The sequence below is a fragment of the Macrotis lagotis genome, chromosome 1 (genome assembly GCF_037893015.1).
Source record: "Macrotis lagotis isolate mMagLag1 chromosome 1, bilby.v1.9.chrom.fasta, whole genome shotgun sequence".
In the NCBI taxonomy this organism is placed as follows: domain Eukaryota; kingdom Metazoa; phylum Chordata; class Mammalia; order Peramelemorphia; family Peramelidae; genus Macrotis; species Macrotis lagotis.
Window position 1 is genome coordinate 24,401,807 of NC_133658.1, and position 12,040 is coordinate 24,413,846.

General features: G+C 54.0%; 1 protein-coding gene across 1 annotated transcript; it reads right to left on the minus strand.

Annotated features, from left to right (window-relative positions):
- Window positions 1–64: 64 nt before the first annotated feature.
- CENPB (centromere protein B) lies at window positions 65–3,731 on the minus strand. Its single transcript, XM_074189750.1, has 2 exons — window positions 3,480–3,731; window positions 65–3,264 (listed from the first exon to the last, which is right to left on the minus strand). The coding sequence occupies exons 1-2, from the start codon at window positions 3,729–3,731 to the stop codon at window positions 1,237–1,239; spliced, it is 2,280 nt and encodes a 759-aa protein (XP_074045851.1). The 3' UTR covers window positions 65–1,236.
- Window positions 3,732–12,040: the final 8,309 nt, after the last annotated feature.

Sequence of the window (12,040 nt, forward strand, 5' to 3'; positions counted from 1 at the left end):
TGGGTGGAAGAGGGGCATCCCCAGAAAAAAAAAGCCCAAGACACAAAGGACATCACCCCTCAGCTGTCAAAACACCCAACCCCCAGCAAAAGGGGATCAGAAGGGTTTATTGAATTCAGACTAGGAAAAGAAATAGCTGGAGAGTAGTTCGACCCAACCAGGGACCACCACCACCCTCCCTGCAGGTAATGACACCTCCCCATCTCCGTCAATTTGCAACAGTTTTAGGGAAGGTACCATACAGAGGGAGAAGAGTGGGGGAGCATGGGGGACTAGGCAAGATGTGGCAGCTTTGGGATCCTGATAGTACCCAAGAGAGAAAAAGAGCCCCCCACCTTGTCCCCTCACACCTCAAGGAAAGAGAATGCTTGGGACTCATCCAGTATCTCCTGCAGCAGCGGGCCAGGGGGCCCTCCAAGGGAGACAAGGAGCCCAGGGGCAATAAGAAATAAGCCCTTGGTTTGGGAAAAAAATCTATCAGAGGGCAAAGAGGAGCAGTTGGAAAACCAACTCCTGGGGGGGGGGGAGGGGGAACTGTGCTTCTCTCAAAAGCTTCCCTTTGGGGCTGAGGGAGCCCTATGGGCACTTAAAAAAAAAGATTCCCTGGCAGGCAGGCTTGGTGAAGGTTTGCAGCTCTGGGCCTGCTGCCATGCTGTCTCTTAAGTGCTTTCTCAGGGGCCACCTCTCCAGGGCCCCTCTAAGCCCCCTTTCCTTAGGGCTGAATCTCCATGCAGTGTGAAAGGTGAGAGACCAAGGGGATAGGGGAAGGAGGCCTGCAGACTGGCACCCTCCTACCCACCAAGCAAAACGTCTTCCACCTGATCCCCTTCCCCCCACCAGCCGTCCCTGCAGATGGGACCTAGCTAGGCAGTATTTGTAGGGCACTTTGGGGTGGGACCTGCTCATAAGGGACCCTCCCCACCCTATGCACCGCCCTGCCAATCACAGCAGGCATCCTAACCCTGGGGAAGGAGGTAGGGAAGAGGTGGGGAGGAAGGAGGGGGGGTAGCTCCCCAGGTAGAAACAGGCCTTGCCCGGTTCCCAAGAGGTGCAGGGGTGTAGGGCATTTACCTAAGGGAGTTAAAACCCTGATGTTGGCAACGGTTCCCCACCACCACCACCACCACCTGGTCCCTGAAAGAGCCTCCCTGGAAATCCCATACATGTCAGGACTGGGATGCACCACAGCCAGTGTCCAGGGCTCCTCCCTCCCCCCCACCCAAAAAAAAGAGCTGGTCAAGCCAAGTTCTGGTGTGCCAGGGCTCGGGCTGACGTCTGTCTGGCGTGGTTCTTTCTGGTCACGTGGACCAGATCGTGCTCCAGGTGGAGAATGTGGCTCTGGACACGGTCATCGATGGGGAAAGAGGTCAGATACCGCTTGACCATGGCAAAGTAGGCCATGGCCTCCCCGAAACTGGGCACGGGCACTTCGTCGTCGTCGTCATCGTCGTCGTCGTCATCATCGTCCTCGTCGTCGTCGTCATCGTCGTCCTCATCGCTCTCCGACTCGGAGTCCTCCCCCGCCTCCAGGAGCTGGACCGCGGGGCCGCCCTGCTCGTACTGGGCTCCGTAGGCCACAAAGCTCCCGCCGGCCCCCCCTCCACCTTGGGCCCAGTCATCCGCCTCCAGCCCCTCCGAGGAGCTCTCCTCTTCTTCTTCTTCCTCCTCCTCCTCCTCCTCCTCCCCTTCCTCGCCCTCCTCCGCCTCCTCCTCGCCCTCCTCCTCCTCCTCCTCCTCCCCCTGCTCCTCCTCCTCGTTGTCCTCCTCCTCCTCCTCCTCCTCCTCCTCCTCTTCCTCCTCATCCTCGTCCTCCTCCTCCTCCTCCTCGTCCTCGCTCTGGACCGCCACGTCCAGGTCCGGCCCGGGGCCGCCCCCGAAGCCGGCCTCCCGGAAGCAGGCGGCGATGTCGGCCGGCTCCACGGCCTCCCAGGCGGCGGCCACAAAGTGCAGCGCCTCGGTGAGGCCCAGCTGCAGCCGGGCCCGGTCGTGGTCCTCCAGCGCGGCCATGGCCTTGAGCAGCAGCGCCTGGCGGTAGTGGCCCTTGACCTGCTGGACCACGCCGCGCTCCAGCGGCTGCAGCGTGTCGGAGGGGAAGAAGGCCACCTGGACGTGCCGCAGGTCGGAGACGTCCAGGGCCGGGGCGGCGGGCCGGCCGGCCAGCAGCAGGACGCGGCGGGACTCGTCGGCCATGCGCGCGTCCAGGGCCTTCAGGTAGCGGGCCAGCTCGGGGGCCGTGACGCCGCCCTTGGCGTTGGCGCTGTAGTCGCAGGGCAGGCCGGCGCGCGCGGCGCCGGGGGGCTTGGCCAGCTTGCCCACCACCAGCGGGGGCAGCTTCTCGCTGCCGTCGGCGTTGGCGCACAGCAGCACGGCCAGGCGCTCGGTGCCCCGGCGGGGGCTGGGCCGGGCCTCGCCCGCCAGCGCGGGGGCCTGGTCCGGGAGGAAGTTGTACCAGAGGCAGGTCTCGGTGGCGTTGAAGACGTCCTGCGAGGCGTAGCCCTCGGCCAGCGCGGGCAGCTGCTCCTCCCACCAGCGCCGGCCGCCGTCGGGCGCCGAGGCCGGGGCCGGGGCCGGGGCGCGCGCGGGGGCCGGCGGCGGCGGCGGGGCCGGCGGCGGCGGGGCGGCGGCGGCGGCCGGCGGCGGCGGCGGGGTCGGCGGCGGCGGCGCCCGGCTCTTGGCCACGCCGTTCCTGGTCATGACGCCGTGGCGGCGGCGGAAGCGGTCGAGCCAGCCGTTGGAGGCCGTGAAGTCCTCCATGCCCAGCTCCTCGGCGATGCGCAGCGCCTTCTCCTTGAGGATGATGCCGTTGACGGGCAGGCCGGCGGCGCGGATCTGCTGGAACCAGGCGATGAGCAGCCCCTCCAGCTTGTCGTAGGGGCTCAGCTTGTTGGTCTTGCGGCAGGTGGAGGCCACGCCGAACTTGCGCTCCGAGGCCAGGATGGCGCGCTTGTTCTTCAGGATGGTGCTCAGCGTGGACGGCGGGATGTTGAAGCGCCGGGCGATCTCGCCCTTGCGCAGGTCCGGGTTCTTCTCCACCTCCTGGATGATGTACGACTTCTCCCGGAACGTCAGCTGCCGCCGCTTGGGGGCCCATGGTGGCCGGCCCCCTCCCCCCGCCCCGGGCCCCGGCCCGGGCCGTCCCTGGGGCGGGGGGAGCCCCGCGAGACAATGCGGCGCGCCGGCCCCGGGCCCGGCGGCCCGCCTGGCCCCGGCCCCGGCCCGGCCCCGGCCCCCGGCCCCCGGCCCCGGCCCCGCCGCGCGCCGAGCCTGGCAGCGGGCTGGCCGGCCGCCGCCTCCCGCTGCCCGCCGCCGCGCCGCCGCCGCCGCCGCCGCCCGCCCGCCGCCCGCCGCCGCCGCCGCCGCCGCCGCCGCGCTCCGCTCGCTCCCCCGCGTGAGGCGGCGGCAGGAAGTGAAGGAGGGAGCCCGGCCCGGCGCGGGGGGCGGAGGGGCGGCCGCGGGGAGGGTCTCCCTCGCTCCCTCGCTCTCTGCTCTCGCTCTCCCCAGCCCAGGCCCAGCTCGCGCACAGCAGGATCTCGCGGGAAGCCGCGGGCCGGGGGCGGGCCGGGGGCGGGGCCGGGGACGGCCCCGCCCTTCCCGCCGCGCCACTGGCTGCGGCTCTGAGCGGGCCCGCCCCCGCCCCGCCCCCGCCGCCGCGCCGCCGCCCGAGGTCGCTGGGGCCCCCGGGAGCGCCCTCTAGCGCCGCCCCGGGAAGGGCCCCCCCCCACCCCAGTCATCCCGTCGTCCCGCCCTCCCTCCCTCCCACCTCGCGGCCCCATTGGACCCCGGGAGGTGGGGGGCGGGGCCAGAAACGGCGCGACATCCGCCGCGCCGGGAGGGGCGGCCTGCCCTGGCCCCGCCCCCAGGAGGCGGGGCCTCGGGGCCGGAGGTCCGGGACCGCGGGCGCCGCCGGGGCCGGGCCGGGCTGGGGGGCGGGGCGAGCCGAGCCGGGGGCGCGCGGGAGGGGGGGGCCCGAGGGGCCGGAAGCGCCCGGGGCCCGCCCCTGCCCCGCCCCTGCCCCGCCCCCAGGAGCGGCCCGGGCGCAGCGCCGCCCGGGAGAGCCGGGGCCAGGGGGCTGGGGGCGCTGCTGCCCCCGGCCCGGAGCGCGGAGAGCGGCGGGGCGGGCACGGGGCGGGCACGGGGCGGGGGGAGCTGACGCGTGTGCGGAGCGTGTGTAGAAGATGGGGGCGGACACGTGCGCTGCAGAGGCGTGACGTGTGTGTGCCGGGAGGCAGGTGTGGATGAGTGTGTACGGAGGATAGGAGACAGACACGTGTGTGCAGAGACGCATGACGTGTGTGTGTGTGTGTGTGTGTGTAGAGGGAGGCAGGTGTGGATGAGTGTGTGTGGAGGATAGGAGACAGACACGTGTGTGCAGAGACGCATGACGTGTGTGTGTGTGTGTGTGTGTGTGTGTGCCGGGAGGCAGGTGTGGATGAGTGTGTACGGAGGATAGGAGACAGACACGTGTGTGCAGAGACGCATGACGTGTGTGTGTGTGTGTGTGTGTGTGTGTGTAGAGGGAGGCAGGTGTGGATGAGTGTGTGTGGAGGATAGGAGACAGACACGTGTGTGCAGAGACACATGACGTGTGTGTGTGTGTAGAGGGAGGCAGGTGACGCCTGTGGATGAGTGTGTATGGAGGATAGGAGACAGACACGTGTGTGCAGAGACGCATGACGTGTGTGTGTGTGTGTGTGTGTAGAGGGAGGCAGGTGACGCCTGTGGATGAGTGTGTATGGAGGATAGGAGACAGACACGTGTGTGCAGAGACGCATGACGTGTGTGTGTGTGTGTGTGTGTGTGTGCCGGGAGGCAGGTGTGGATGAGTGTGTACGGAGGATAGGAGACAGACACGTGTGTGCAGAGACGCATGACGTGTGTGTGTGTGTGTGTGTGTGTAGAGGGAGGCAGGTGACGCCTGTGGATGAGTGTGTATGGAGGATAGGAGACAGACACGTGTGTGCAGAGACGCATGACTTGTGTGTGTGTGTGTGTGTGTGTAGAGGGAGGCAGGTGACGCGTGTGGATGAGTGTGTATGGAGGATAGGAGACAGACACGTGTGTGCAGAGACGCATGACGTGTGTGTGTGTGTGTGTGTGTGTAGAGGGAGGCAGGTGTGGATGAGTGTGTATGGAGGATAGGAGACAGACACGTGTGTGCAGAGATGCATGACATGTGTGTGTAGAAGGAGGCAGGTGACGTGTGTGGATGAGTGTGTATGGAGGATAGGAGACAGACACACGTGTGTGCAGAGACGCATGACGTGTGTGTGTGTGTGTGTGTAGAGGGAGGCAGGTGTGGATGAGTGTGTATGGAGGATAGGAGACAGACACACGTGTGTGCATAGATACACATGACGTGTGTGTGTAGAGGGAGGCAGGTGTGGATGAGTGTGTATGGAGAATAGGAGACAGACACACGTGTGTGCAGAGACACATGATGTGTGTGTATGTGTGTAGAGGGAGGCAGGTGACATGTGTGTATGAGTGTGTGTGGAGGATATGAGACAGACACGTGTGTGTGCAGAGACACATGACATGTGTGTATTGTGTAGAGGGAGGCAGGTGATGCATGTGGATGAGTGTATGGAGGATAGGAGACACACATGCGTGTGTGCATAGAGACACATGACGTGTGTGTATGTGTGTAGAGGGAGGCAGGTGACGCATGTGGATGAGTGTGTATGGAGGATAGGAGACAGACACGTGTGTGTGCAGAGACACATGACGTGTATGTATGTGTGTAGAGGGAGGCAGGTGACGCCTGTGGATGAGTGTGTATGGAAGATAGGAGACAGACACATGTGTGCATAGAGAGATGCATGATGTGTGTATGTGTGTAGACGGAGGCAGGTGACATGTGTGGATGAGTGTGTATATAACATAGGGGAAGGCATGTCTATGTGTGTGGATCTATATGTGCACATATGTAGGGAGGCAGGTGATGTGTATGGTTGAGTGTGTATAGAGAGACAGACACATGTGTGCGTATGTAGAGGCAAATGATGTATTTGGTGTATAGAGGGAGGCATGTGATGTGAATGGATGAGTGTATAACGGGAGCAGACATATATGTGCATATAGAGACAAATGACGTGTGTGTGTAGAGGGAGGCAGGTGATGTGTATGGTTGTGTGTGTATATAAGATAGGCAGGTGTGTCTGTGCATATAGGGACAGATGACATGTATCTATGTATACATGTGTGTTTCTCTAGGGAGTCAGACAACGTGTACATGTGTGTGCTTATAGACATGCATGTCTGGTGTTTGGCCTTCATTCTGAAGAAGACCATGACATCAGGGAGGTGATGCCATGACATACACATAAATTAGATTGGAGTGAGGGGGGTGCTGTGCTGAGTCCCCCACCCCACTTCCTCCTCTGGAGCCTTCGGGGTCCGGTGGCCAGAGATGGATCAGGACTGCTGGTGATGACCCTGGATGCCAGGCAGTCAGGATTAGGGGACCTCCCGAGGTCAGACAATTAGTATCACTGGTCTGAAGCCCATCTTGGATCTCCTGTCCCCCAGACTCCCAGGCCAGTACTCTGTCCATTGCATTGGTGGTTCAGTGGTAGAATTTCCATCTCCCACAAGGTGGATTTCCAGCCCATGCAATGCAGAAATAGATAGACACACACAAATATATGTATATACATAGACACATATATGTATAAATGCATAGAAAGTGTGTAAATGAATTGCAAAGGAATGCCGGGGGGGGCAGCTGAGGAAGACCTCCTAGACCACCTTCTGTCCATCAGAAGGAGCAAAGTAGGGGAAGGAGTGAAAGGCCATGTTGGTCTTGGGCTGTATGGCCTGGGGAGATGACAGTAAATTCAGTTCGACAGAAAGGTGAGCTAGCCAGTTCAGACTGTGAGCTGTTTGAGATCAAAGATCATCCTTCACCTTTCCTACAGAGTAGCTACAGTGTAGGCAATGGATCTATGCTTGCTGACTTCATTGGGGTAGATAGATAAGCCCCCAAACCAGTCCCTGTCCCCGAGGAGGGGATATTCTGGGGATGGGGCCACATTGGGAGGCCACAATTTTCAAGGTTACATGGGAGAGGAAAAGCTGACAAACTGAAGAGGGTCAACCAGGATAATGAAAGCCTCAAACTCAACTGACTCCAGGGAAGACCTGGGAGTGTTTAGTCTGAAGAAAAGATAAAATTAGGTTCCGATATCAGAAGGACTGTCCTTTAAGAGGTTCTGCATGGTTCCAGAAAGCAAAAAATAGAAAGGAGGAAAGTTTAAAAAAAAAAACCTTGACCTAAAGGAAAAACCGCTTAAAAAATGGAATACACTACCTTGGGAGGCTGTCTCCCTTGGAGCCTGTACCTCCATTTCTTCCCTATCATAAAGTTTTCTATCCACATAGGCCACCTTTGGTCTTATCTTAATTTCAGGCTTCTACAGTGCTTTCTTAGACAGATATATGGAGATTTATCCATGTAAAATATGCATATATAGTGTGTTATATAGAATTTTAAATATTTCCAATTACATATAAAATCATTTTTTAAAAAATTTGTTTCAAATTCTCTTCCACTTGTAGCTCCCTTAAACATTGAGAAGGGAAACAGTATGATACTAATTATACATGTGAAGTCATGTAAAACATTTCCACATTAGCCAGGCTACCAAAAAAAAATACACAGGAAAGGAAGTTGTCGTTTTTTTAAAAGTCTACTTCAGGGCAGCTAGGTGGCGCACCAGATAGAGCACCCACCTGGAGTCAGGAGGAACTGAGTTCAAATGTGACCTCAGACACTTTACAATTACTTAGCTGTGCAGCCTTAGGCAAGTCACAATGCCATTGCCTTGTCAAAAAAGTCAGTTTGTCCTCAGAGCCTCAGTAGTTCTCTCTGGAGGTAGATAGCGTTTTTCAGCAATTGTCTTGGATCACTGTCGAGTCGCTGTGTCTTTCAGAGTTGATCATCACACAATATTACTATTACTGTTTACAGTGTATGTGTGTTCTGGTTCTGCTCCCTTCATTTTGCAGAAGCCTACATTAGCCTTTTCAGGTTTTTTTTTTTTGAAGCAATCCTGTTTATTTCTTAGAACACCCAGGGCTGCAAAGTGGATTGAACACCAGGCCTGGAGTTAGAAACATCTTCATGAGCTCAAATCTGGCCTCAGAAACCTACTAGCTGTCTGACCCTGGGCAAGTCACTTATCCCTGTTTGCCTCAGTTTCCTCATCTGTAACATGAGCTGGAGAAGGAATGACAAATCACTCCAGTATCTTTGCCCAAGGAAACCCCAAATAGGGTCATGAAGAATCGGACAAGACTAAAATCACTGAACAAAAATTCCATTACACGGGCAGCTGGTGGCAAAGTGGATAGAGAGCTGGGCTTGGAGTAAGGAAGACTCATCTTCAGCTAGGCAAGTCACTTAATCCATTTACCTCAGTTTCCTTTGAACAAAATCCAATACAATCACATGCTGCAACCTTTTCAGCCATTCCACAATGGATGGGCATCCCTTCAGTTTCCAATTCTTAAATAAAAAGAGCTGCTATTGATATTTTCGTACAAATGGGTCCTTTCCCTTTTTCTTTGATCTTTGGGGTACAGATATAGTAAAGAAATTGCTGAGTCAAAGGTCTATACAGTTTTGCAGTCCCTTAAGCATAGGTCCAAATTTTTCTCCAAAAAGGTTGGACCAGCTCACCACAGTGCATTGTTCTGTAGTTTTTCAAGCAGCTCTGACTCCTTGTGATCCCATTTCAGAGTTTTCCTAGCAAAGATAGTGGAATGTTTGCCACTTCCTTCTCCAGTTCGTTTGCAGATGAGGAAACTGAGGCAAACAGGGTGGTGTGACTTGCCCACAATCACACAGCTAGTAAGTGTCTTAGACTGGACTCAAACTCTGGAAGGTAAGGCTTCCTGACTCCAGGCCCAGGGCTTTATGTACCCTAGCACCACCTAGTGGCCCTCAGAAGTGCATTGGGGCCCAATTTTCCCACATGGGTTCCTTTTCTGTGGTGTCCATCAATGTATAAGTTTCACAGTGCTCTTAGACCTCTCTAGCCATGCCACCAGGGCCACCACTTCCATGCTCCCCACCCTCACAGCTTCCTCTATTAGAATGATAACTCCTTTAGGGCAGTGACTGTGTTGCTTATTATATGAGTTATATTCCTAATGCTATAGTGCTGGGAAAGACAAAACCCTCTCTTCCTTTTCTCCTCTCTCCCTCCCTCTCCCTCTCATTCTCTTTTTTTCTCTTTTGTCTCTGTGTCTCTTTGTGTCTCTGTGTCTCTCTGTGTCTCTGTGTCTCTATCTCTGTCTCTCCTCTCACCCTCTTTCAGTCATTCCATCTGTCTATCCTTCTCGTACATTAAAACTAATACATTTGACTCGTGCTTTGACTAGATTTAAATATCTTTTCTTCCTGAATAAAAAAAATCTAAAAGTATGAACGGGACCTGTGTACCTCCTAGAATAAAATAAAGTTACCCTAAGCGACACTGGGACACTCCCTCAGCATTTTGTATCAAAGGGAAATGCTATCTCAGAAAAGTGAGCTAGAAGAAAGATAATCAGACGAGGCCTTGGTGTGGTCTAGGGTATTGTGGAGAAGAGGTTTTGGGCTCCCCCAAGTCCAGAGAACACATCTGCTTTTTGTATAACATCTGTTCCCCTTGCCTTTCTACCCAGAGACACTATAATGTAATCTGTGGTTTCATTATCCCAGTGTTTCCAGTAAGCCAAAATTTGCATCAGTAGCAAAGAGGGCAGGTGGTAGCTAGGCGTTAGAGCTGTAAGGCTAGGCAGAAATCCCAGGCTTTGTCTAGGTTTTTGAAATTTCTCCTAACTAGGGAATTGGAGTAATCATGAGTGGATCAGATTTTTTCAGCTCAAACTCTAAAGCTAAAGAAAATCAAGTGAACCTTGAGGGTCATCCTTTTGCCCCAAAGACCCAAAATGAGCTAATCATTTTCCTGGGGTGTTCTATAGCATAGTCTAATCAATGAATATTTTTTTTTACCAGTGAACATTTATTAAACACCTTCTCTGTACCAGCCCTGTGCTAAAGCACTAGGAATTCAAAGAAAAACCCAAGACAGTCCTTGTGTTCAAAAAACTCATAGTCTAATGAAGACAATTTACAAACAACTATGTACACACAAACTTTATGCAGGTTACCAAGAGAAGGTACTAGAATTAAGGGGGAGTCAGGAGAGGTAGAATTTTAGCTGGGACCAGAAGGAAGCCACGAGTTGGAAAAGAGGAGGGTTGGCATTCCAGGAATGGAGGACAGAGAAAACACCCAGAATCAGGAGATAGAGTTTCTTGTTTGAGGAACAAGTAGTTTGAAGAATGTTGGGGAAAGGGAGAAGTATAAAGTGTAAGAATTCTAGAAAGGCGTGAGAGGAGGGGAGAATATGAGATGTAAAAAACAGTTATCCCTTCAATATTGAAAGAGTTCAGGGCAAAGCATCCTCCTCCTCCTCCTCCTCCCACCATGAGATCTAGAAAAATCTACACAAATGTTTTAGGTCCTCCCTTGGTATCAAAGAATTTTTTTCCCTTTTTTCCTTTCTGGGGTATTTGCAGTACTTTATTTTAAAATTTGGATTAAGTATTTGATCATAGGCTTTGTGTCATCTATTGGCCTTCAACTGTTCGCTGCTTCCACAAAATTCCCCAAGTTCCTATTTAATTTCTAATTTCTAATACCAAGTGGTGATCTATCAAATCTACCATAGTGAAAGTTTCAATATGGAAGGCATAACTGCTATAAAGGTGTGGTGGGAGGGGTTAGGTGTAAAGGGTCTCAAACTCCTTTTTTATTTGATCCTGAAGGTATTAGGAAACTATTGCAATTTATAGGAGGGTGATGTGGTTGGACTTGCACTTGAAGATCACTTTGACAGCTAAGTGGATGGGCTGGAGAGGAGAGACCAACCAGCAACCTACTGGTGATGAAAGTCTGCACCAGGGTGGAGGCAGTGTCAGAGAAGGGGAGAGAGCCCATATGAAAGAGGATACCAGGATGAAATCAAGACTTGGTAATAAATTGGATATGGAAAGTGAGCAAGTAAAACATGAAGGATGACTCCTTGTTGTCATTGAATAACTTGAAAGGATGGAGGTATCCTCAACAGTAAAGGGTGTTAGGAAGAGGATACAGGAAGAAAGATAATGGATTCCATTTTGAATGAAACTAAAGAATATCCAATTAGAGATGTCTAAGGGGTAGCTGAAGATACAAGTCTGGAGGTCAATAGGGAGGTTAGATTAACTAGTCTTCAGAATTCCTGACATAAAGATAGCTGAATCCATGGGAGCTGTTGAGATCATCAAGTGAAATAGTATAGACAGAGAAGAAAAGAGAAGAGGGCCCTGGGCAGAGCCCAATGGAGCACCCCATCAGTGGACATGACCTGGGTAAAGATCCAACAAAAGAAACTTAGAAGGAACAGTCAGATACATTGGAGGACAACCAGAAGAGGGCAATGTCACAAAAACCCAGGGAAAAGAGAATATGCAGGGGCGGACGGTGATTGACAGTGTCTGAGGCTGGGGAGAGGTCAAGAACAATGACGCTTGGGCAATTAAGTGATAATTCATATCTTTGAAGAAATCCATTTTGGTAGAATGGTGAAATAAGACTGATGAAAATTAAGAAAAGAAAGGAAATTAGAGGTACTTGGTGTAGACAGCCATCTACGGGTACAAAAGGAAGAGAGATATAGGATGAGAGGTAGTAGGGAATGAAAGGGACAAATAGACTAGGAGAGGTTGCAGATAAATGAAAGCATGGGGATGAGAAGAGGCAATCTGTTGGAGGAGATAGGATAGAATGGGACCAAAGGAGATCCTGGCAGAAGACATCAGGGAGATGTGAGATGAGAAGAGAAGGAACTTTTGAAAAATAGCTTATGACACACAGGGATCTCAACTGAGATGGTGGAAAGGAGAGGGAGCCATGGGAGGTTTGAGGAAGGATGAAAAAGTTTGGAAGAACCACTGTGATGAATGGGAAAGTGAGTTAATTAGGAAGATATAAAAAGATTGCCTTGCA